The sequence below is a fragment of the Lutzomyia longipalpis genome, chromosome 2 (assembly GCF_024334085.1).
Source record: "Lutzomyia longipalpis isolate SR_M1_2022 chromosome 2, ASM2433408v1".
NCBI lineage: Eukaryota > Metazoa > Arthropoda > Insecta > Diptera > Psychodidae > Lutzomyia > Lutzomyia longipalpis.
Genome location: NC_074708.1, coordinates 8,539,274 through 8,566,458, shown reverse-complemented (window position 1 = coordinate 8,566,458; position 27,185 = coordinate 8,539,274). Strand labels below are relative to the sequence as shown.

At 36.2% G+C, this 27,185-nt stretch overlaps 1 protein-coding gene across 1 annotated transcript; it reads right to left on the bottom strand.

The window, feature by feature from the left end:
- Nucleotides 1–13,975: 13,975 nt before the first annotated feature.
- On the bottom strand, nucleotides 13,976–16,046 carry LOC129789073 (fork head domain transcription factor slp2-like). Its single transcript, XM_055825708.1, has one exon. It carries the CDS (start codon nucleotides 15,814–15,816, stop codon nucleotides 14,701–14,703), a length of 1,116 nt encoding a protein of 371 aa, XP_055681683.1. The 5' UTR covers nucleotides 15,817–16,046; the 3' UTR covers nucleotides 13,976–14,700.
- Between the last annotated feature and the right edge of the window lie 11,139 nt (nucleotides 16,047–27,185).

The window sequence follows — 27,185 nt, the reverse complement described above, 5'->3', positions numbered from 1 at the left end:
ATTGTGTCTATACTCGGTCTGGGTTCCATTCAATCGATGAAGGAATTTTCAATTTTTATTTTTTCTTAAAGTTCTCTGAAGAAAGTTTTCTTCAATTGGCCCCACATTTATTGAATAACTAATTAATAATAATTTTATGCTCCAATATTCTACCTACATCCTCTAAGTCATAAAAATCCTGAAATTATTTATCACAGAGGTACCTACTAGAAGCTTCATCGTATCGATTTTGAGTCCAATATGGGAAGAAAATTAAAATTGTTAAATAATTGCCCCAGATTTTAGGAATATTCTCACGCATTATCATTTTTATACCATAAGACCGACTAAGTTCATTGTGCGAAGTGAAAAGCAATATAGAATTCTCCCGTTGAGAATTCAGTGTGATCTTGCCACTAGCTCGTGTCTAGGTGAAACAATCAAATCCCAATCAGGCACAATTTGCATTTAAATCGACATTTACTTCAGTGTCGGGTGGCGCATTATCAAAAGAGTCCGTGGAGAGAGATTACCGCGATCAATGATGATCTAAAAATGATCAACATTAATGAAGACATTACATAAATTATTCCCGATGCTACCCTTTTCATTAAACCGATGAAATGCAATAAATAGCCATGTCTGTGAGACTGTGGCGCTGCCTCGGAGATAAAAGGCATGTCGCGACACCATAATTAATTAATATGCTAATTTTTGGTCCTCTGTTTTCGCTCGCTGCCGAATTTGTTTGCTGATGGAGCATTTTATTAAATGCACAATTTTTCGATGCTTGGAGATTTCTTGCATGTTATTAAAATTATGAGATAAAACAACAAATCCAACGCGGCCACTTCTCACGAAGATATATGGTCAAAGACTTAATTAGCGTTGCAATCGAAAATATTTGGGATACGGTTCTCTTCGTATTTTATTCCCAAAAAATTTTGATCTTCGTATACACTCAACAGTGCAGCAATATCTCTCAATAAATCCATATTTTGAATTTAAGAAAACGAAAAGTTCTTAAAAAATGGAAATTGTTGGGCTTTTCGGTTTTTTTGTTCCATCGTTTCTTTTCTTTATAATCCTTGTGGCTCTTCTGTGTCATTATAAGCCGATTGTGCGGGAAAGAAAGATATGGAAGCATAATAAAAAAAGAAGTATAACCATTCGATAACTAATCAAAAAATGTTCAATTTGGCGGTAAAGCTGAGAAAAAGGCGAAACATGGAAGAGACTATATATTTTCTGCGGCATATATCCTATGTGTTTTGTGTTGTTTAGCGGCTTGTATATTTTTGGTAAACAAATTAGTTTGTTGATCATTAATTAATTTGATATGCACGGCGGATGAAAGGAGACGCGATTGTACGGTGGGTTGGACAAAGAGGCATGGAGTATAGGGTATAAAAACCCGCGGCGAATCGTTAAATTTTTATCACCATTTTTATTATTAATATTTTTATTAGGAATATCTCCATATGAATGAAATTAAGGGAATAAAATCGTTGATTGCAGATCGTGTTTCGTCTTTTTCTATAGCACACCAACATCTTCCAGAAAGCCGGCACTAAGAATAACAAAAAAAAATCCAAAGAATTTTCTCATTAATTTCTTTAAGAGAAAGGATAGCGATTTCAGTTTCTCTCTTTATATCGCCTTTTTTTTGTCTTCATTTTTGCCATGGGTGTTCCACGTTTTAACTATCCCAATCAAAGAAAGGTGTTTTTCTTGCTCTTTATGAAGAATTAAAACCACAAATGTTGCCAAGAAACTGTATCATAATTTATGTTGATGGTTTCTTGCGAAATCTATATAATTATTCATTTTGTAATTTCCACCCCAGAGTGTTTATTTCAAATATTTATTTGCAAGGAATATATTGATACAAAATAGCTTATAGGGGGTGGCTCTTCCTGCGGTAATTATGCGTTTCATAACGGTGTGCTGCCAGTAAAATACTCTAAAATTCCATAAAATATTCAAACAAGTGACGACGACCATTTGATCGCGGTGAAAACGTCGATAATCAAATCACGCAATTTTCCCTCCAACATTGTTACTCTCTGACCATTCTATTTACATTTCTCAGATTATGTAGTACCTTTTCCATATAAAGCTTGATATTTGCCCCCCTATATTTTTCCTCGATATTTCCAACAGCAAGAACGTTTAAATCACAATCAATTTTCAAGTCTTTCTCCATGCTTTATGAATTTTTATGTTGTGGCGCGACACAAAATAAATCTCAAATACCTCTCTGGGTGTCTCTTTGCCATCAATTGGACATGACATTGTGACAAGATGAGGCTTTTTTTTCCACGGCACGGAATAATTCATGATGGAAGACATAAACACCTGTAAGTGGAAAATGAGAGCAATATGTAAGAAAAACAGACACGTTATGAGGAAATAACAAAGTTTTCTTGCTCCCGAATTATTAATAAACATCACAACAGTTTGGCGTCTCTTGGATGTTTGTCTTCTGGCAACATTGTCTCAATCAACCATCTTTCATTTGGGTATTGGGTGAAAATATCACGTGTTTTTCGTATTTTTTGCAACGTTTTCAATTTGCCACACACTAGAATATTTATTCAATATTGAGGAAATATTTGAAAAAAATAAAATTGTAAAAATATTAAATGTGTAAACCTAAATAAAACGTGGTGGCAAAGTTGGCAGAAGTGGAAAAGCATTTGTTTAAAGAAAAAAAATATATAGTGGAATATTTTAATGTTACGGTAGAAACATTTTTTTACTAAATTTTTTAGGAAACTTTTTATGAAATTGAATATTCATTGTTACTTTCTTTAGAATATTTGCTTCACTAAACGTTGTCTTAAGTAAATACGTTAAACGAAAAAGCGTTTATTGACTGTTTTACAACCAAAGTACCTAATATAAAGATTTTAATTTAAATTCCGGGTGCTATATATCAAATCACGCCTCTATAGGGATTAAATGCTAAACTGGATATTTAATTAAAATTCCCAACATTTCTTAAACCAACAATGTATCAATTTGTCGTGTAGTCCGGTGATGCTAATCAAATGCGCAAAATACATAATTGCAGAATGATGGCTGCAGTGAGAAAATATGTAATAACATCGGGTGCACGATGGGAAGAAACAAGTAGTTAGCATTTCACATTGAAGCTTGCATTTAAGCAGGTAATATGTCATTTTGGCGCGAAACTGGTTGCTCCATTTACGGAAATTCTTTTTTTTTCATTATGCTGATATGCGGCTGCGATGCTGTGTGATGCTTATGGGGTGCACGAGGGGTGGGCAGAGAAGATTGGGTGAAGCATGAAAGAAATGCAATTTACCATCCCATGAGGTGGTTGAGCACGAAAATATTGCGTAGCCAAATGGAGGATGGTTGGAGGATTGCAGCGAGAGATAAAACAGTTTTATTGTCAATTAATCATTTAACGTGGCTGTTGAAAAACTAATCAAAATTTCTCATGAGGCTGACGGTGGGTGATATTGCTGGAGGGAAGGGGGGTAGTGTGTGGACCCCGAAGGGGGGTGCTCCTTTGGCGACTTCCAAAGTGCGGTGTGTTGTGGCAAAATTTGCGTGTATAAACAGTGAATGAGTCCTGCTGGGTGAGTCTCATGGGCAGCGCTTCCCTTCAAATGGTGCGTGCGATGCGCGAAAGGGATATTTATTGCAAATAATTTGCCGGGAGAATTGTGAGTGCCAAATGCAAAAGTCTTCTCTCAATGTTTGTGGAAATGTGTATGGGAATTAAAGAGAAGTATACGCAAATCTCATTTCTTTATTACCCGCACATATGTATACAATGCGCGATGTTTCTCCCCAGCTGTATGCAATGGCAAGGGGACCACGGTGGTGCGGGGATGTGGAAAGATGATCACTTTAGTTGGAAGCAGCAGGAGTTATGATCGGTACAAGCAATTATAATTTCTTGCCGCTGTTCACCGAAAAGTCAAACCTCGTGCGATATATATACGGTGTGCAGTTGGTTATGAAAATATATCTTCATGACGAATTACAATAGTGTGGATATATTGTGTGCTTTTTTGTATACATATATATTGCTAAAACCTCCATGTGATTCGTGTTTTGTGATATGAAACTTTAGCACTGAATATCATTCATTTCTCATTCTTCGCATTCAGATTCGTTTTGTGCAATTATTGCTCAACGAATAAAACTGCTGACAAAATAATTTTCCATCAACTAATATGTTGGAAAGATGTTCTTTTTTTGCTACTCAATCCCACCTCCTGCTTCCAACTACGAATTATCTTTGGAGTTTTTTTGAACTTTTGATTGGTGCACGCTTTGTGTATAAGATTTGCAATGAAATTCATATTAAATATTTTATGGGATTTTAAATGATCTTTACCGTAATGTTGACATAATTATGTTTTCAATAAAATTGCATTTCATGGAAGTTTTATTTTCGGTAATATACATAAGTAAATGAAAGCATTCGCTACAAAAAGTTTCTTTTCAAAAAAATAAGGAATTATCATATGAAGGAGTTCGATGAAGAAGATTTTTCATTCAGGAACGAATAAACTCCTTTCTTAATGTTTCTATTGTACCTACAAAAATCGATGTTAATTCTTTTAAAAACTTTGATCATGATTCATTTGTGTGTAGGTACATTTCAGTTTAATTTGCGTGATATGTCGGAAACCCTTTATTGCTACACTATATAAACCGATGTATCCAATGAAAACTCAACCTGAAATATTGAAAGAAAAGATAGTGATACAGATATCAAATAAATTCAATAAACACATCGTGTTGAATCACTTTTGGAATTTTGATAAAGAAAAGTTTAAGAGAAAAAAAAAAGATTGATTTTAGGGTCATGAAACACGATCGAAAACATAAAAGAGAGGGAGTCCAAGTGAGAGAGAACAATACCAATCAAACCCATGCTGCCGATCTCTTAAAGTGCGTGGATCGACACTTGAAGATATCATTCAGTTAACATTGTACAAATCCATATAGAATCTCTTTTCTCTCTCTCCCCATTCCGCGAACATACAGCGGCGATACAATTCGAGATAAGTGACATGACTTGTGATTTTATTTGTCCAAAAATCCGATTGATTGATTTTGATCGGTGCGCGCAATCTGGCGCACAGCGATTGATTTTGATGCTCACGCCAAACTGATGCTGGACGGTTATTTGAAAAAAAAAAAAAAAATGAAGCATTAAAATTACATTATATACATAAGTAGAATGTGTTCTAGAATAGGGAATTCTCCGTGATGCGGTGAAAGAGAGAGAAAAAAACTAATGAATATTTCTATTACAATAGAACGCCTGCTGACTCTGACTTTCGGCTTGAAAGAATCATCATGAAGTGTGATCAAGGGAAGGTAAGAAAAAAACACTATCAAAGACCAATATTCTAGGAAAAGTGTGCCTTTAACATCTTCTTTTTAGGCTAATTAATTTTTTTTAATCTTTTTTTTTACAAAATTTGTAAAATTTAACGAAATTTCCTAAATCTAACTTCTTCAGAAAGTATCAGTAAAGACTATTTAGACGTAACACTGTTAACTTTTTTAGATCGTTCAAAGACTCCAATCTTCAACAGTAATGCCATCTAGTATCAATTTCAAATTAAGGAATTTGTCGGCACGCTTTAGAACTTTCTTTTTACTAACAAAAATTTGCCAAAAGAATTCGGTCAAACAAATCGGTATTATATGTTTAAGAAAAGTATATAAAAAAAGCAAATCACAGCGGGTTTCGGACAAAGAGTGAAAAGATTGAAATAAGAAGAGACAGGAGAGAAATAAAGCCAAAAAGGTCTTTATTTAAAATGTCGTAATTGATCAGCTAATCAATTTATTTGATGCTTTGATGGCCGAAACAAAGCGGAACACATTTTATGTGGAAAATATTTCTCAATTCATTCAAAATACACGTCAATTTCAATTGATTTGCCCCGATAGGAGAGTAAAAGTCTCGCACACGGATTTTGAGAAGGTTCTTGGTTTTTTTTTCATTTTTCATTTTCAAAAGCCCGCCAAAGTGGAAGGATAAATTAGTCTCTAAGTGAGAGCAATTTAATTGTTATGCCCTAGTTGAGGAGCTGCAATATGGGAGTTTCGTGTGCTGTGATTTAGGGGGAAAAAGGCGCATTGGGTTGTAGAAATTGGTCAGTCATCCGTATGAAAGTGGATGACTTTACGCGGTGTTTAGGCTGTGAAAATACATTGTGTGCCGTTGAAATAGAGGGATGGATGTAGTCTCGCCCTCGGTTTTATGCTTGGCAAACGTCTCCCACGGTAATCGATAATGGTTTGCTTTTCTCCACCATGAATCTTGTTCTTAATTTTCGGTCCCCGCTGCGATGTGCCAATTGAAAATGATCGCCTTGTTTAACACACAATTAGGAGATTAAGTGGAGTCTCAACACTTGAAAAGTCCCTCATTTTTTTTTGCTTCTTCTTATTTTGCCTCGAGATGAGAAAAAATCTCAGGCTTTTGCACGTCATAGCCCTTATATGATGGTTCTTTTAAAGAATATTTTATACGAGACATCAGAGAGTTTTGAAACTTCGAAGATGTTTGTCTTTCTCTTTTTTTTTGTCTTTGCCCTTCTTTTTCTCATCAGCATCTGAAATATTTTAAACATTTTCATATCAACTTGATATGTCGTTTATCTCATCTTCACTGCTCAAACGCGCGTGTCTGCTGAAAGAAAGAATTATGTAGAATTTAGTCGATCCCGAAGTGTTCATTAATTTTATGGTACAACGGTGGGTCTCTCTGGGTTCTACAAATTTATGTTTTATCTTCACATATCGGCAGGTTTTATTTTAAAGTCTCTTACATGTTTTATTGGGCATTTTTATTCAGAACATTTAGTTTATTGTGGAAATAATATTTTAATAAAACGAACCGTTTAAGAAAATATTTTAAAACTATTTTAAATGCCAAAGAAAGTTTAAAATAAAACATTGTATCAAAAAGTTTCTATTAATTGTGTTAGAATCATTCCTAATACCCCCAAAGAAACATCATTTAGAGTTCCATTCATTTGATTCAATAATAAAATCGGTAATTGCGTTATGCGTGACAATTCCTCCCATATTATTGACCACGAGATGAAATTCATTCTAATTTAGTTAAATCGCTCCCTCGTTTCTTGACTTTTCCTCCCAAACAAGCCATCCTCCTCCGTCAATTCACAAAGATAGTGAGTAATTGTGGCAATATAGGCAACTCTCTATGCTGCAGCATTATAGTGGCACACAGCAAAACAACATCCACCACTACTCCAAAAGAGACAACATTAGTGCGATCCGCGCATTGTATTCGAGTTGTCTCGATGACTTAAATTGAAACCCACGTACTCGGGTTGATTGAGTTAAGGGTCAAGTGGTAAATATTTTGACCTCAGACTGATTATTGGGTGTTATTTTGCTCCAACTTTGTCTTTCTCCTCCACCACACTCGCATCATTCACAGACTTGGCTTGATCTCCATGTTCCTTCTGGTCAAATGCGATGTGACAGCCATTCAAATTGGTGCGTAGGTAACAAAAGATGTGAATTTAACTCAATTCATCGTTCAAGCTTTTTTCGGTGTGTATTTGAGCGCAAATGCTTTATTAATTTAATTACATACAACACACAAGACTTCTCTCGCGGAGAATTTCTTCATTTTGCAGGACAGAGTCAAAGAGAAGAGATAAGAAAGGAAATAGAGCAACACCATAATGTCTTTCTGGGAGACTTTTACTTGGGGAATTTTTTTTTCTTCTCGAATATCTTTCGTTAATTCAATCCGTTGAGCACACACCGCAGACTTTGACGTGTTGAGAAGTGTGAAATAATTTCATTTTGAAGAAGAAAATCCTAATCACCGTTGAAATGTTTGGATGGAGCATTAAATTTCAATCAAAACTTAAGGATTAGACAACGAGACAGTCTTTGTGTAGAGACAACGCCGAAATGTAACCACAAATATGCGCTGGTCATTGAGTTTGAAATGATTTCTATTCTTAAAATTATTTTTAATTTTTTTAAAAAGATTTTTAACGAACAACAAAGCAGAAGATCAAATAATAATTTTTTTTTCTCAAGATTCGTTAAGCCAATAACTGTCTTATCAATGGGTTCATTACGAATACTAGTGCAACGATCATTCGTTATGTAGGGTGACAACTGTATTTTGTAAATTTGTTTTTTTTGACATTTTCGTAATTTCTTTAAAAGTTTTTATCCATGAGTCATTTCACTATGAACGACCATTAATATATTAAATAAAAATTTCACACCCATACCACGGAAGAAGCACCAGAAAGACCAAGAGAGATTCCCTGAATTGGGATGAGGGATAAAATAAAAAAGAGAAGAAGCGTGAATGTATCGTGAAATTTGTAAAATTTTTTGATTTGATTTTATTGGTTCAAACATAATTTATGATGTTTTATATGTGGTCGCCTCTTTCAAATCCACCTTTATTGCTATAATTGAGAAGATTCTTTTATTGTTATTCATGGTTTGGTGCTGCGTGGTGTGTATGGCCGGTAAAAAAAGGCACCTGTTGCCGCAAATTAGTCTTTTTCACACAAATTCTTTCATATGGATTTTTTTTTAATTCTCTCGCACACCTTCTTCTGTATTAAGCAGCTTCTTATAAGCTTTTCTCTATCAAACCGCGCACCAGAAAGTTCGTTATTGATGCTCCCAACATTATTTTGTATCCTATAGTTTTCTTCTGCTAGTGGTGAGCAGCAGAATAGAAATATAAAACATAGTGGAGATGTAATAAAAGTATATAAGATGAATATTATATTAATACGAAAAATCGTGGACAACATGCAGAGACTGTTGAAAATAATCTAATTTACTGTCAAAAGTTCCATTGTCGGTGGGTTTTTCTTTCTTATTTTTTTGCTCCTCCACTTGCTTTATTTTACCGAAACACCCGTTTCTTCTTCCAACTGAAATTACGTACTCCCCGTCAAAAAAACAGAGCTCTCGGAAGAAGCAAAAAATATATAATTTCTCAATTATCGATTCATCATAAATAATAAAAATATCATATGGAAACATAATTGAGAAATTCACTTCATTGTATTCATTTTTCTTGCTATATGTAGTGAAGTTTTAAGTTGCGGGATTATTTTCACGATCTTCTATACTGGAAATTCAGAACATTGTAAATGTAGCAGTGGAGACGCCGGGTGGTTGTCTAAGAGCATCTGGACCGGAGTGAGGTTCAAGAAAGCCGGCACAGGCCACATTTACACCAAATATCTTTTCAATTTAATCAAATTAGATCCATCTGAACATGATATCCTTAAGCATTTGCTTTTAATCAATTTGATCAATATAACCATCAGCTTATTGGGCAGAGCTATCGGAGCGTGAGGAACAACAAACCCAAACAAAAACTCGGAGAGACTTCTCTGATTTTTGGACATGATTCAGCGGTTGTGGCGGCGTTTATTAAATCCTCCATCGTCAGTCTCTTTTCAGATACAACGTATATGAAAAAGCATAAATATGAAGGAGTATAAGAAAAAAAAATAAAACTCTAAAATATGCTCGCTTTTGGCGAGTTTTTGTTCTTACGAAAAAAAAAACATATTTTGTCTAATCTAATATATCCCACAACTTGACTCTCATAAAGCAATCTTAGCTGATGATTAGCGACACAATCGGATGTGATTCTGATCAATTAAGCCTCTGTGCCCCAGTGCTAATTGATTCTCATCGTGGCATTGAAATTTCTTGCAGAAGTTTCCCACAAACGAATTTGCCACGGCCTCTTGACTCTTTGAGATCCTTTTTCTTCATTCCTCCTTGCATGGCATGTTGGCTCTGTGAGAATGTCTCTCAATGACTCTCGGGAAAATACTCCACACACTGTAGTTTTGATTATTGTGCTCAATTGAATTCGACATCTGCGCGCTTCTTTATAAATACACCGAAGACACACTCTTTTTAGTCATCAGATCTTATGGCGGAGGAATTGGTCGGCTGATCGTGCCAGGGTATAAATTTTTTCGTGTATTCAATTGACGGAGATTGACTTGAAGTGGTTTTGACTGTGTCATCTTTTCCTCACTCACTTCTTATGTTGTGGTGTTGCTTTTCTTATTTCCCATATCCATTGTCGTGAGTATTGTAATGTACATGTTGTGAGTCAATTTGAGATCCATCGAACAATAAATTAAAATCAAAATTATTTTTTAATCACCATACTTAATGGTCCTTCGGAGTTTTTTTTTGTGTAACTCTTGGGGGGCTTTAAAAAAATAAAATTTAGGTCGACTAATTTGAGTGAATGAGAGGAATAATTAGCGTCCCGTCGTCTTCTCCACCACGAGACATCGCGTAGGGAGGTATTTGAAACAATCACAAGACTTAATTTTGCCGGATAAGAGGTCAATTGGGAGATTTGAAATGAGGATGCCACTGCTTGAAATCACCCTCATTTTTTGCCGCATATACCCACAATTGTTGGCTTTTTTTCGCCTCAACCACACAACATTTTGCCCATCTGTGACCTCCGCATTTCCTTCAATTTGCAGCCAGATCGTGCGTTTTTTTTCTTTCTTCCAATCCTTGGCGAAAAAATACTTACCAAGTGAAAATGCGAGTGAATTTTTTTGCTTACGAGGGTGAGGCTTTGTTTTATTAAAATAAATACATTTGTTTGTCCATCTCTCGCATATCAGCACCGTCTAAATTGGATAATCTGTTCGCTAACTCCTTTTGTGTGCCATCATTTGAGTTAAGTTGCATTTTAGATTGTTTGTATGGCGTAGGCATTGTTGATGTTTAAATTAAAAGCGAGCTCGTGAAATTTATTTTATTAAACCTCCTTCTTTTTCCCTGCAATTCACTGGAGCAACACAATAAACCTTATTTAACCTCTTAGTTATTTATCAGTGTTTAGGATATAAAACATTCTAACTACGATGACTACATATACGTTCCTTTGTATGTTGAAGCTCTGGAATCATTGGACTCTTTATGATAATTTCGATCGTTTAAGAAAATTTCTTCTAAGAAAAGTATACGTAATCTAACTATTGGGGCAAATAATTGAGAGTTAAGAGAAGGTTGGTCTTTCTTCAATAAGAATAACTAGGGGCCCGCATGTCAAATCGCGACGTTTTGATATTTTATTTTATTACCTTGCTTTTAATGTTCATTGCAAACTTTGCGAAATTCTTTCGGAACCACACGTAAACGTTGGACAAATAAAGTAATTACCACGAGTTGTGTTTCTCTTATTTTAATCGTTAACAGCAAAACTTCTAAAAATTTTTCATTATTAATCCTGCTTTCTAGTCTTTCTAACAGACAATTTTTACCACCTACTAACTTTAACAACTTCCTGGAATTTTCTTATACATACTATTTGGTAGAGATTCTCTCACAGTGTTGGTAATGCATGAAAAATCTCCCAGTTGTCCACCTACTGATTGTTGATTAAAGTCAATGAAGCGTGGTGGCTACACAGAAGCAAACAATCCACCCACACCCGATTTACTCCGGCATCACAGTATATGGGGAAATTTTCGAGGACTCTGAGCGATTGTGTGTGGCAGAAGATGATGATGTCGCAAACACTTGGGACGCGTGATCATCAAATATGTGCCTTCATTCATAGAGCTGCCCATTCTGGTCAATTAAACAGACAAAACGCAAACCACATCTTTCTCCACTCTCGCCAACTGACTGCCGGGGGCATGCGTTAAGAAATCTTTGGTGAACGGAAATGAGTTCAAATTAATTGTCCTCTGTACACATTTAATGCCATTTATTGTGGTGATAATTAATTCTCTTGCCTCCATGTTTGACTTTTCTTTCTCCCTACCCGATGAATGGAGATTGTCACTACAAGAGATTTTCCATGCTATCTCCACAGCTCTCTAAACCTCATTGCTCCCTAAACACCACGATATGGTGCCTCCACATCAGGCTATTTAGCAAAATGATTCATAATAATGTTCTTCATACACATAGAGGGGTTACAGAGTGTACACAACAGGCAAACTATGAGATCAAAAGTACCAGCAATTAGTGCGTGTTAATTTTCATTAACATAACAGACTTGTTATCTAACGATGCCTTTTCTTGAGGCGAAGGCATCGCTGGGAGAGGGAGATTTTTCGGGAAGGAAACCCGTGCAACGTGTTTAAATACTTAATGGGGTAATTTGCGTGATTTAGGCGTATTAGCAAAGTGTGCACATAAACAAGACGAATTAACACTTGAAGGAATTACGATAGCATAAATAGAAATTATTCGTGACATAAACACACTCTAAAACTTCATGGACGATAACTTGGGGGTTTGGCAAATTTATTAACTATGAAAATACGATGTGAGAAAAATTTTTCTTGCATTCAGCCTAAATGGTCCTATTCTGCTGTCATAATGTTAAAATTTAAATAAAAAGAACAATTTATTTGATTAACCCTTTGACGACAGTAAGCTTGTCAGTAAATAATACATTTTCGTGTCTCTGTTTTTAAGATTTCTATTCAGTAACCCATTTGAGCCATATTTATAGAAATTGATTTTATTGATTTTAATCATAAAAGAAATTAAAAAAAATATTTAACTCAATAATGAAAAGTTGCTTGTTGCCAATGGGTTAAATTAAATTGTAATCATTTCATGTACAAGAAAACGTTAATATTTTTTATGTCTGCAAAAATAGAAGCATTTATTAAAGTTACGAATTCAACACCGACGGTCCTGAGAAAAGATTTTGCAAGTGGTAAAAAAATATATTTTATTGTCGGGGAAATATTGAACAAAAAGGTTGGTTAAATATGTTATTTTAAAATTTATTCTTTGACAAAATTAGTCTAGAAAAAGGGTTCTAAAATTTCAGATCTACAAATCTTACTGAAAAGTAATAAAATACCTACCTACTTATTCGTTTTAAGGCTCCAATGTTTCTAGGAATGATTTTGTAATTTATATCTTGTTCTACTTACGCATGCCAAAATCTCTCAGACAACCCCTACCTGCCTGCTGAACATGATTATATTTTAAGCTTTCAAATATTCTTTCAGTTCCTTAATCTCAATTTTCCAAGGAGACGCATAAATTATATAAATCCTTACGTCTGTCTACAAATCAGCCTAAATATTCCTTTTATTTAATCCAGTTTTTCATCCAAAATTTTTAATAACCTAGAAAGTATTAGATGAAACAAAAAGGGAATTTATTTATTGCAAAATTTAATGCTTGAAATATTCTCAATTTTTCAATCAACCATCGTTGAATAAAGAAAATTCACGTTGTGTTGTAGATCCCTCGGCAATTCTTCCTTTTAACAAAAATCCCATCATGTACATTTCTGTGTACATACAACATTTCACACCGGAAAGGCGGAAATCTATTCACAAAAATATGCTCCTCCATTCATAAAAATTCTACTTGGATGCTGTACGAAGATGGAATGCGATATTTGAAGCTCATAAAATTCACATCGCACAATGCACTTTGTTTATATGTTTTCGCGTGACGGGATTTTAATTAAACAATTAATTCTCAGTGTGTCGCTCCTTGTATTCAATTGTGGCACCCTTGAAGGTTTCGCGGGGTGCAAAAAACTCCAAAAATGAGCAGTAAGATGGCCAGAGAAAAAAAAAACGAACCCAGATTGCGTGATTTATCTCCTCAAGGATGGTCTTGTCTTGGAGGTCATGAATAATGTTAATTTTCAGGAAGAAAACCACATTTTGAGGTCTTTTAGGGGGTTGGAGTTTCTTTTTTTTTTCTTGAAAGAACGATGATTCCGGTGAAGGTTTCTTGGAGGGAAATCAGCAGATAGTGCGTGGAAATTCACATTGTTGGCGAGGAAGTCAACAATAGAGCCATAAAGTAAATATTTACACAAATGCTTAACTGTTACCTCACAGCTAGGAGTCAAGAAAGTCCCGCAGACCATTGAATGGCGAAGGAATTTCAAGAGAAACGTGGTACGAATTGTAAGAAAAAAAACGAAAAATTTCATGTTTAAATCAATTTCTTAGAAGATTTCTCTTTTGATTTTATAATATTTCTTTTTTTTTACACTATTTACATGGTTTATTCGATTTTTTGTTAAAACATAGTGTTCCTATGCATGTATGTATGTACATAATTTATTCCTAATAACACATATTCCAGGTATAGAGAAAATATTATTCATTTTAACCCTTTGATTGGTTTTTTGATGATGGTCAAAACAATACTCTTGATGGGAATTATTATTTTCTTTTTCTTTAACAATAATGAGAATAATGTTTAAGTAGGGAATGCAATAAAAGAATTTATTGCAAAATGAATAAGTTTATTATTATGAGATAATTACTAAATAATCATTATAAATAAAATGTGCTTCAGCTTCTTTCGGCGGTTTTATGATAAAAACATGCTAAGTCGATTTATTACAATTTTTGCATAATTACACCTTTTTTTTCTTCTACAAAAATTCACAATAGATGAGGAGTTTTGCATAAGCACGATAAATTGACTTATCACATTTAATTCGAAGAAAAACCATTAACCGCCTTCAACATTTTCTCATTACAAAAGTCTTTGAAATGTTTATTTGCACTAAACGAGAAATAATGTCCTCGTGTTATTATCTTTTTGGAATTATCTCATCGAGGTGTTTTCTTACGGAATGGAGGCAGTTAATCACTAAACGATAACACTCTTCGTACTATTCCATACCTCGATGGTGCCATTTCAACTATTCCGCGACACCACTGTGATGGGTTTGAAGATGGGTGACGGTGGATGTGGAGGACTTCCTGAGCTCTGTGGTGGGATTTGGGGGGGATTCGTAGGGCTCAGCTGTGGCAGAGATGGTGGCATTGATGGTGGCGGATGGTGCAGTTGCTGTGCCGCCGCATGATGCTGCAGCAATTGTTGGTACTGCAATCTTTGGTACAGCTCCGCTGATGGTGTAGGTGGTGACTGGGTGGTCAGGAGACGCTCCATCCCAAAGCCAGACGGCGCAAAAGGCAGTGTGAGCGGAAGTGCGGGTGGTTTGGGTGCTAAGCTCGGCGTGTAGGGCCCGTAGCGTGTGTAAAGTGCCGCAGCGGCAGCGGCTGCTGCATGTTGCGGATAGAGAAATTGCCCAAATTGCGGGTAGGCCAGCGTGGGGAACATTGGGCCGACTAGAGATCGTTTGAAAGCAGCCAAGCGGGAACGTGATGCCGCCGTTGTACGACGTCGCAACTTCCCCGTGGAACCACCGATGAAGACATCCTCAGCCGATGGGTCCAACATCCAATAGTTCCCTTTGCCGGGATCATCGTAGTGTCGAGGCACTTTCACAAAGCACTTATTGAGGCTGAGATTGTGTCTAATGGAGTTCTGCCAGCCTTGCTTATTGTCCCGGTAGTACGGGAAATTCTTCATGATGTATTCATAGATACCATTTAGTGTGAGCCGCTTCTCGGGGCTCTGTCGAATGGCCATCATTATGAGGGCATTGTAAGAGTATGGGGGCTTCTCATTGCCTTTCTTCTCGCTACCATTTGTACTATCACCCTCCTTGGATACTGGACTTGAGGTGCCATTGTCGCCGGCATCATCGCGATCTCTGGCGCCATTTGAGCAGTCCATCGGTGGTGGGGTACCCGTTACATCGAGATCACTCTCCGTATCCGTTAGATCCTGCTCCGATTCCATGGGAGAGTGATAGGGGCTTGGGGTTGATGTTGGCGATGACTCCTCCAGGGTCTCCGGAAGGATAGCATTGATGGAGAAGCTGGACTTAAGAGGTGCTCGAGCCATGCCGAAAACAGTTTGGGTGTTCATAATCGTCGGCGGCGGTGCGTCCACTTTGATCATCATTCACCTTATTCACACGTTTATTATCACCAGGTACTATCAAACAATGTCTAACGGATTATTGTCCAGCAAATTGTAAATCTCAACAATTTCCTTATGCACTACATTCACACTGATCCTGACTCAAGGTGCTTGCACACATTTGTTTGCTGCAATAATGTCACAAAAGGGAGCTTCTTCAAAGGTCTCGCAACGTCTTGAATGCACGGCAGTCACTTACTCAACTAGTTCCATTGGCAACTGCACATGCCTTTTATACCCTCGGAGACTCCACCTCTGGTTGAACCAATCAACAATGCCGTCTGCGTACCAATCAGCAGCACGCAAATGCCGCAGACTGAGCAAACTCCATCGGTGTTAGGGAGCTAAGCCACGCCCGGCTTATGTTTGTTGGCCAAATAAAATCGTGGAGTTTGTAAACGTCGAGGGTTCCACCGTACAATTTGTTTACACAATTAAGCCAAAATAAATAGAGGTCTGTTGCAATACAAATCCCAAAGAGGGCAAAGCGAGAGGAATTTTTATATATATATTTTTCCCTCTACGTGTATACATGTATGGGTGGAAATTTTTCAAACGTGGCGCGATTCTTTTGTAATACTTCCGTGGACATTTTCTGTTTGCAACATGGTGATTTTGAGGTCGCAGTGTGAAAAGGAAGAAAAAATTGTGTCGTATTTCTGGTATTAAATAGCCTCTCGCTAAAAGAGGGGTGGGATCCCGAAAAGGGCGATAGAAATCACATTGAGGGATCATAAATTGAAGGTTTTGTGCACAAGCAGATGCACCAAATTGCATCCCTTTTCGCGAACAATGGGATAAACTTTGTTCGTAGCATGAAGTGAAATTTCTAATGGCGGAAGAAAATCCAAAAATTATCCTTTTCGTCACACAACAAGAGCCAGAAGTTGCAGCGACTTTACGCGGCGGAGGCTTTAAACTTATTGATGTTACGATTTAGGGGAAATTCTAATTGTTTTGTTGGTTGATTTTAATACCTATTTTAAGCATGAAAACGACATGCTTTTACATACATTTTTTTTCATAAATTTAACAGTCAGAAAAAAAATTTCCGAGTGTTGTTAAGATGAGAAAATATCCTGATTTTCGGTTTTTCTTTAATTTTAAACAAAAAATTGTATTTTTTCTGTTCATATCTTGATAAATAAAAACTAAAACATCTTATCTAAAAATCGTTTTTTTTTAATTTTCCTCCCACATTATACAATGTACAATCAGTCATAAAAAAATCTTTATTACTTCCATTCAATAACAAAATTCAAGGCAAATGCATTAGATTCTGTAAAAATAAAGAAGAAATATAAAAATTCAAAATTAAAAAAAAAGAGTTGAACTGTAGGCGTTTAATCTTATTGACGCCTCCAAAAATCTTCACAATTTAGTTCTCTCTCTGCCAGCACAGTGTTTAACATGCGTATGTTGTGATGTCTCTGGGGCTTGGTGAAAAGATGACGAAAAATGCTGAAAGTTTAGACATTTTCTAGGTGGCACTTGTCACCCTGAAGACATACGATACTTTCTTCATAATCAAATTATGATCTATCTTGGGGGCGTGGTTCAATTTTTCGAAAATAAATAATTAAATGGAAATGATGCGAAAAGACACATGAAAAATTCCATGGCGGATCATCAAAGAGATATTGAATCAACGCCTACAAATTCTGAAAAAAAAACACTGAAAAAGATGATTTTTCAGCTACATGTGTTTCTTCGGTGTGTCCGTCTGAGCGGGAAAGTGCATGAAGAAAAATTCTTGGAATTTCCCTAGAAAAGGGCCCTTGGAAAGAGAAAAATTTCTCTTTCTCCCAAATTTATGGGATAATTATGCGGTAGAAAATTTTTTAAAAGTAAAATCCATTTTGGGCTTTTGGAATAACAAAACAGTGGGAGCAGCAAAATATTTTAATCCTTTTGGAAACCAAAGCAAATTTGCTGGCAAAAGCCGTAGTGTGACAATCGTATCAGTGGCAAATTTGCTCCTCACTGTGTTCTGTGGTGGTCATAAAGTCACGAAAGGTTTGTAATTTTCACATTGTCATCCACGCGGGGGTGGGGTACATTGCCCAGATTATCCCATCCTAACCACGGACTCTCAAACCAAATAGTCTCTCCTCTCCGTCCTAGGCAGGAGGATTTGCAAATTGCCGACAAGCAGATGAAAAGGACAAATCTTTCTCTGCATTAGGCGTCAAGCTGAGTGACAGGGAAATTTTTTTCTCTTCTATTTTTGAGAAACTTTTATTAGTTTATTGCTCTCATTATAATGTGAATGCATACCTAAGCATTTGCACAAACTTGAGGATTAGACAGAATCATTTATGAGGGGATTGGGAGCTTTGTAACAAGAGGTAAATGCTTGTATATTGTACCTAAATAAATTATCCTTTAAGTTGGTAGGGATTTAAAGAATTTTTCTGAGTATATTTTAATTGTTTTTTTTGGGAACTCCCCAAAAGATTTAATTGCTAAAATTTTCCAAAATTTCCTAATATAACAACTCTTAATTTTGCTCACGAAAGGCGACAAAATAGAGTTATTATCCACAATGAGCGATTCTCTTCTTCACAAAAGAGCTGTGAAAAATGTACGGAGAATTATATAGAAAATGCGTATTTGCAATGGATCTCATGTGTTCATGGGGGCCCAGGATGGTTCACAAAAGCATTGTAAATTACAGTCAGAAGGATGAAAATGATTGTTTCCATCGGCCAAACAGAAGTCCCACACACAGATAGCAAATCGCCAGAGACACGGTGATTTTTGTCACTGAGCAGCGTTGCAAATCAATTTCCCCATTGATTCCCTAACTTCTATGGAGCTGTTTTTTGTTACAGTGCTGACGTTCCTGGCAAAAGGACGAAACATTTTCTCCATGCACTCCAAGAATTCGCCTCAAAACGGCACCTCCGGGGATGCCATCGTATGCTATCACGAGAGAAGATCCTCCGGCTTGTCGCCACCCTAAAAATGCACAAATTGAAGGAAAAAGGTTGTGTGACGAAGTAATTTTTGGTTTTAGTTTCGCTCCTATGTCTCAATAATCGGGGGCTGTAAAAAAATAATGGGCTTTCGAGGATATTTCGTCAACGACGGAGGTCCTTTTTCACAGGTCGGGCCCCTTTACGTGGAAATGACATCTCAATTATAAAAAAAAATCAACAATCTTCTGTACGAAAATTCATGTCAAATATTAGCCTATGAGATAATCTCGTTAAAATTCTCTTTTTGAAATATTTATTTTATTTACTTATACTTGCAAAAAATACAAAAAAAATTCTATATTTTTAGGTTAGCTTATAGCTTAAAAATAAAAAAATGTACTGGTAAGCTGACCAAGCTTACGGGAGCTGTGTTTCTTTCAGTGTACCAATTTTGTGAGAGCAAACTAGAACGCGAATTAATTTAAATACGCGCAAAGTCGGGAAAAGTTGAAAAGTCATACCCTAAGAAATGTTTGGAAGGCCATATCTCGAGAACGGATCCATAGATTTTCATAAATTTTTTTTTGTTTGAAAGGTCTTGAAGTCAGCTATAACATATCGAAAAATGAAAAAAATTTATGTCGCCATTTTCGAAAAATTCGAGTTCGAAATTTTCGAAAACTTTGTTTCTGACTTTAGCGCCTCTTGCGATCATTTCTCGAAGTTGCAATGTTCTAGACATTTGTAGGGTTTCACGAAACCTTTCATTTGCGCTTGAGTTGATCAAGATCGGACTTGTAGAACCCGAAATATGACATGCCAACTTTGGAAGGCTATATCTCGAGAACGGATCCATAGATTTTCTTCATTTTTGGCATGAAGCTAGATAATATGGTCAGCTACAACATATCAAAAAATGAAAAAAATTTATGTCGCCGTTTTCGAGATATTCATCGAAAACTAATCGAAAATTTTGTTTTCGATTTTTGGCCCCCTAGCGGTCACTTTTGAAACTTCGGATGTTCTAGAGAGTTGTAGGGTTTGTTGAGATCTTTCATTTGACCCCGGGTTGATCAAAATCGGTTAAGCCGTTTTCGAGTTATGGTCGATTTTTGATGAAAAATTGTGGCGGCCATATTGACTAAACGGCTAGACCGATTTTTGAAAATGAGGTATCGTTCGAAAGCTCTTGATGGCCCCTACAACATATAAAAATTTCAGCCCTCTAGCTATAATAGCGGCTGAGATATAGCGAAAACAAAATTTTGAGGTTATTCAAAATGGCGGACGGGGGGGTGGGGGGTAAAATTTGACATCATAATCGGATGTCTTCCAGTCGATATTTAAACTTTGCCGTTTACCGCAAGTCTCTATCTATCACCGTTCTCTCACAATTTAGCGTTATACTACGGACGGCCGGACGGCCGGCCGGAAAAAAACTTATTTTTGGCGCATACGTTTTTTGGAATGTGGGGACCCTAATTCGTGCTCATACCAAGTTTGAGCCCGATCTGACGACTTTCGATTTTGCTCGGTACACAAAAGCTGTGTCTGAAAGAAACACAGCTAAAATAGAAATGTTACTAAATTCGGCTAAACTGAACTCTTTGCAGTGGAGACGCCGGGTAAGATCAGATATATAAAATATTTCGCTAATTTCAAGATCACATGCGGGTGCCTCTCGTAGTCTGTGGACAAAAAACAGTTTAAATCCTTCAAACACTTACAATCCTGCAAAGATTTCTCAGGATATTTTACCACACGCAATTTAGCATCAATTGAGAAAGACTCTTATTTTTCTAAAATCTTTGTTGTTTCTATTGATCCATGTCTAATTGAGAAAATATTCGAAAAATCCATCCTGTCAATCACACAATTCGGTGGTGCGGGGAAGAGGACAAATAGAGAGATGGAAGAAATACCCAAGATGCTTGAGAGTGTAAGAATTCTGAAATAAATCTATAGTGGCATTAACTGGCGAATTGGTGACTTTGTGCCGATGATCAGAAAAGCCGCTCAATCCGACCATAATATCTATAGCAGTGGAATACAACAAGTTGAAAGAGAGGTCTTCAATGGTTCAAGAAGAAGTCAAAGAAATTGTTGGTTTTCTCTGTCGGCATTTTGACTTTTCTCATCTTCCTTTCTTCCCTGGGGTCGCCTTCTCTCCGCCGCCTTTGGAGTATTTAATATTATTAGTTAACAAAAATATATATTTCATTTTTCTCTCAACTTTTTTTTACCAGCTTCTCTCTCCATTTGCTTTATGTTTGTGTGTGCTATTTTTCTTCAGCAGCTCTTTTGTTGTTATTATTGAAATGTTAACATCTCCTTTCGCCTGACCTCTTCACGCATATGCCACGGGGCTGCTGTGCGAGGGAGAAAGGTTTTACGTTTGTCAACAGATCCTGACATGTTGGATACAATTTTTGACCTCAACATCAAAGGGATTCTGGTGGCAGAAAAGGAAGAAGTTTGAGAAAAAAAAAGTCTCCCGTGGTAGCATTTTTCATTCTCCTTTTGATATGATGGCAACACAAGGAGGTGTAGGCGGAGATCGGTATTTGCCTTTGATCTTTGCACACAGTGTGTCCTTTTTCCCATTTTGCCAGGACTCTCAACGTCTTAATTGTCCCCGTCGAGCTCCTAATGACACCGAATTTGTCTCATTTTCTTCTCGGAATTATTCTCTTCCTAAGTAAACATTTTGTGTAATCCGTCAATAAACACCAATCGGGCGTTTTTTTTTTTCCTCGGGGGCTCCTTCATCTCCCACAAATCTCTTCTGGCCGAGCGGAGAAGTGCAATTTGTTCGACTCATTGAATGACCATTAATCAAAAGATACAGTCGGGAGTCGTGTCGCGTATTGACAGTCAGTAGATTTAAGAAGTTTTATATTATGATTTTTTTTTGAAAAACATTTATTTCTCTTTTGGTATTTTATTTATTTTGATCCAATTCTACTTCATCTTTTTTCTTCTCTTTTTTTGCAGTGTAAAATGTGAACACGAGCAGAATTTCAAGCGCAAGGTAAGTGAAATTAATGATTCTAAAACATGGGCATTTAACTTTTGCATTAAAAATTTTACCTCGTTAAACTCAAGTAAATACATAGATTAGAAATCATGCTGATAATGTTGTTATATCATTTGATTTGATTATAGTATTGGTAAATTTTTGTTAGGGGTCACAGAGCTGGGCTGCTCTGCAGGATATTTTGAATAAATTAACACCGATATGTTTTTTATCTTGTAATTTCTCCGCCTCGCATAACTCAAAATGTCTTTGAGTGATGACAGTATTTCCAATAAATTTTCTTTTGGACCGAGAAGAACATCATAATTGGGCATGTATAGAATTTCCAATATACGAGGAATTTGTTTGATTTACCGAAAAGTCGCTTTTTTCTCACCCAGAAAAAAATTCCTTTCTACTCCCGAAATTATATGTTTTGAATTCGATGTTGGACTACAACAAAAGACCCATGTCGGATCAATTGAGCTGTTCTAAGTCTCATGTTGAACATGCGATGTGGTCTCTTGCTGTGATAAAGACTGTGTGCAATTTTAGCTATGAAAACAACGAGCGCATTGTGGGGTGTGCGGGATTGGGAAAAAAAATATCCGAAGGGATATCGGACACCCTTAGTCTCATTATTTTAATGTTGCTCACATGAATAAATAGTAAGAAGAGAAATTTGACCACAGAACCCACACACCCGCTTACCCATCCACCCCTGTGATCCCTATGTGCGTTCTGTTGAGAAAATTGAGATTTGAAATAAAAATAGAAGCATCCTTGCTATCCTTGTAGCGTGCTGGGCAACGAGGGAATCGTAAACTTAGGGGTTGATGAAACTTGAGATATTCAATTTGATTTGTTGGCTCCTCATATTAGTCGCACTGGGACTTGTTTCGCCACCATAAATAAAAATATTTTCCTTTTTGCCCAACACCAAAAAGGACTCTTCCTTGCCAATTAGTCCAAACCAATATTGATTCATCTGCATGGAAAATTTTAATGTACAAAATAATCCTCAAATTAATTGTCGTAAAGTGGATATTTTATCGCAATTGCTACTGGGCAGTAAAGTCTTTCTTCATTTTTCCTTTTTTGCAAATATATATTTCTCGACACACGAATTGCGTGAAGTTGAAAAGAGAACCATCGCGTTCCAATGGTAGCTTCTGGAATGTGAGGCTCACGACCCCAATCAAGCTGTAAATATGGCCATAGAGACATTGCTTGGAAGAAATTATGACTTTATTGTGGTCCATAAAAGTTACCTCAATAATTATGCAGGCCCATCTTATGGGTGGTAAATATTTTGTACAAACTTTTAGCTACACCCTTAGTCTACACTACAGAACCCATGTTCGTTAGAATTCCCTGATAAAGTTTTACAAGCACAAATGTAAGAAAGTCAAACCACGATGGGCAAAACTTTTCCATAAAACTGTGCAATGTACCCCGAGAATTACCTTTCTTCTGTTGCATGTAGCTCCACGTGGGACAAGGACATTCGAGGAATTGCGTCTCGGTGGAGGGCCTTTTTTGGCAAATTTCTCGGTCCTTAAAAGGGAGAAGAAACAAGGTCAGTGTGCAAGAAACTCATAAAGTAATAACGATTTTGTAACTATTGCAATTGAATAGGGCAGCGCGCTTGGGGTTTTCCACAAAAATATCTTCTGTGTGGTACTACTGATTGGTGTCTTTCTGTGGTCATTACGAGACACCCCAGCCTTGGATTTTCTATCCCACATTAGCCCAACAATACTCCCGGATCGCTGAATTTTTCTCCGGATAATTTTCTATTTCGTCTCTGGACAGAGAGAGTCACAATATTTAACCTCATGGCGTTGTGAGTCCAATAGAGGCACTCAAATTTGATTATTTCTTTGCCCCATCTACTAATTCAATTGCCACAATTTCTTCACTAAATATTCCACAGAGTCATTCCCGCGCTGTGGAAGGCAGGGAGAGCCAGAGCACAATTTCTTTTCTTAAGAGCTAGGAGCGCTGTGAAGCAATTTAATTTAAAATTCTTCTTAATAAAGTTCAAGGATTGTAAATCATTTTATTGCTTTTATTGCTAAAAAAAATAATTAGACGTTGTAATTCAAAATATTATGAGGTTGCTGTTAAAATTTATATTAAATGGATAACACAGAATTTTAAGATTGTCTTTTAGCGAAATTTTTAATTAATTTACAAGGAAACCTTGACTAAATATTATCAAACTTGGAAGATTTTTTTTTAGCAATATTTCCGTACAATTTACATTCCATTTGTTCTTCATCAACAAACAGTGAACCAGAAATATTTTGTGACCAATAAAAAATAATAAATCTCTTTGAAAAAATATTTCTTCCATAAGGAAATTAGTGATCTCGAAGAATGAATCCCACTCATAAATTTGTGTGCTTCTGTTTGAATGTGGGAGCAGGGAAAAAAAAATGCCACATTTAGGACAAAATATTGGTGACAGATATCACATGGAGAAATTTCTGGAGGATTATCTAATTGAAAGAAACCACACTGCGGATTTCTTTTCTTCCCAAAACGGAGGTCTTTAAGAGGGCTTTAGATGAAGCAAAAGAATTACAAACTGTTACCGATAAACAAATGGAAATGTAATTTAGTGGGATTAACAAGCATTAATGTTGAGTTAGTTGCAGAGGATGGAAATTTAGTTTTGTTAAAAAAAAATCCCTTCTCTTGAGAAATGTGACAATTATCGTCCACATCGGCACATGACCTCTGTTTTTAATGATCACCAAGGAAGGAGGAGAAAAAAATGCGTTTAATGAGAAGAAAAAAGCGGAAATGTTGCAAAAATAGTCGTTAACACTTCATGGGTTTTTTTTGGCACCATCCTGCGTCACGTGTTGTCACTTTGATTCCCCTCCTTATAATCCTTATGGGTCAAATTGGGATCATTAGATACATCACAAATACTTCCCGGTGTGCATACTTCGTGCCATCCACTACCACTTCACATCCCAACACGTGCTCGCACCCTCAATTTATTTTCATAACACCCTCATCCCCGGAATCATTGGAGGGTTCTCCAGTGATATTTTTGGCATCTTGATGTAGCTCCACGCATGATGGTGCGTTGAAAACAATCGAGTGGTGATTCTCAACCATTCAATCAACAATTTATTTATCCTTACCCATATCTCCCTTCTTCCTGCCGAAATGGGAGATTTTCTCGCCAAAGCACACGTTCGCGATGAGAAGAGATTTCACAGCACGTTTGATATAATATTATTGCATTATACCACAACAATGCAAGTCTACAAACAAGACAGTGGAACCGCCACTAAATAAAGGATAATCACACAGCTTAAAATTCATTTGATGAGCATCACCACAAAACATAATTCAGTTTAGATGCGTTTATACTTTCTCTAACATAATTTAGTGAAATGTGTAATGTCGTTGGGGATCAATTGAGTGACTCAACACTGTATGAGGAATGACCACAAAATTGTGAAGATTCTGCGGTAAATTCAATGCGGGTCCATTAAAATATTTTTCTTCTACTCATTGCTGTCCAGTGAAAAGCGCACGCACTTATTGTTAGTAAAAAAGAAGCAACGAGGGTAAAATTTTCTTCCCTTCTGGCCCCTCATTTAATACCAGCGCGCCATGACCCCGGGAGTTGATAATTATGTAATTATTCTCTCAGAAGCTGAATAAATTACAAAGCATTACGATGAATTTAAATTTGTTTATGGTTTTGTGAAACAAGGAAACTAAAGGGAAAATTTAACACGTTCATCACTGAAATATTTTCACTCTATTCACTCTCAAGTTTGGCACAATAAACTATTTGTCTTGTTTATTATCTTTATGATAAATTTTAATATAAATTTTGTCATTCTTATAAATTTCTCTTATTTAAAAAAAATATCCACGTTCAATGGAAGTCAACGTGTTAACAAAATATCTTAGGGAGTACATCCAGCAGCTTAACCCTCGGGTGTTAGTGACAAAAATTCTCTTAATCATCTCAAAAGTATAGAGAGAGAGTTTGGCAGAAAAATGATGAGTTGGAGGGCCAGATGAATTGAAGAGCGGACATACGGGTTCTGTCCAAATAATATGGTTTTTTAATTGAAAATATCCATTCAGTGTTATGGCATTAATTTGTTGATTATATTTATGTTGAATAGTGTTGCTTTTCCTGGGGATGCGTTGTTATGCGGCTAAATCAATAAGGGGTCATCGTTGTAGCATCCACATGAGAAACCCTTAGATTTTTATGATTTATTTTTATTGTATTTTTCCGGATCACTTGAGAAAAAAAAAAGAATTGTGCACATTGTCTCCTTTTGCTCAAAACTAAACTATATCCGGGTTAATTGTTACAATGATTTTTTTTCTCCGCCCCACAGCAGACCAATTCTTCTGACCATAGCTAACTAAAATGCAAAGAGAATGAATTGTGGCGATGAAATAATAAAACAGAGTCGCACTATTCACAAAAAATATGCTTTTTATGGCGCGAGAATATAAAAGGCATGTTTTATAAAAATGCCAAAAGGAAAATAATATTTTTATGTGGCTGTTTATGGCGATAGGAGTCGTTATAAATGTATTAAGCGAAAAATTCCGAGACAAAATATTGTTGTAACGGCGATGCTTCTACAGACCCTGCCCCGATGAATATCCAAAAAATGTGAATAATGCGCGACTGAAGGTGGGAATTGTGATGAAAGGATGGGATCAGGTGTTTCCCACCGGATTTTTTTGGGGGTGCCTTTGTTGAAAAGTCTTTCAATTTGTAACGAGAGTGAGAAAGGATTTTATTGCATCATCTCTTTTATACATAATACAAAATCTATTCATCAATTTCGTCCATGAACCTCTTTATTCTTTTATGCTGCCTATGGTGCCTATTTAACATGAAACTAGAAGTAGAAATGTTGCTAAAAGGTTACAAAATTGTGAGGAGGAAATTAGTCAACTAGGTATCCCAGAGAAAGGAAGATAATGGAAAAAAGAATTAAAATTCAGTATTTTAAAAGGAAGTTGCTAAAAAAATCTACCTAATAAAAATTAATAAATCAATCAATTTAAAAAGAATTTTGTGACATCTTATTTTATTTCATAACTTTGCAATAAAATTCCTTTTTCATTGTGAAGAATCCCATTAAGCAGAATATTTTCACCTTTTTGACAACATAAAAAAAACATCGTAAATGCAAAATTTATATGTTGAAAATATATTGTAGAATTGTGACAAAATTTCAATGGACAAAATAGAATTTTTGGAATTCAAAAGCAAAGTATAAAAAAGAAGAATTTTTTTAAAGGAATAAAAGGCAAACTAATTCCATGTCTGCACACCATATGCCACCAGACTTTTCCATTGACGCACTGCTGCGTTTTCCTAGGGCTTTTCTAACCACCCCAGTGTC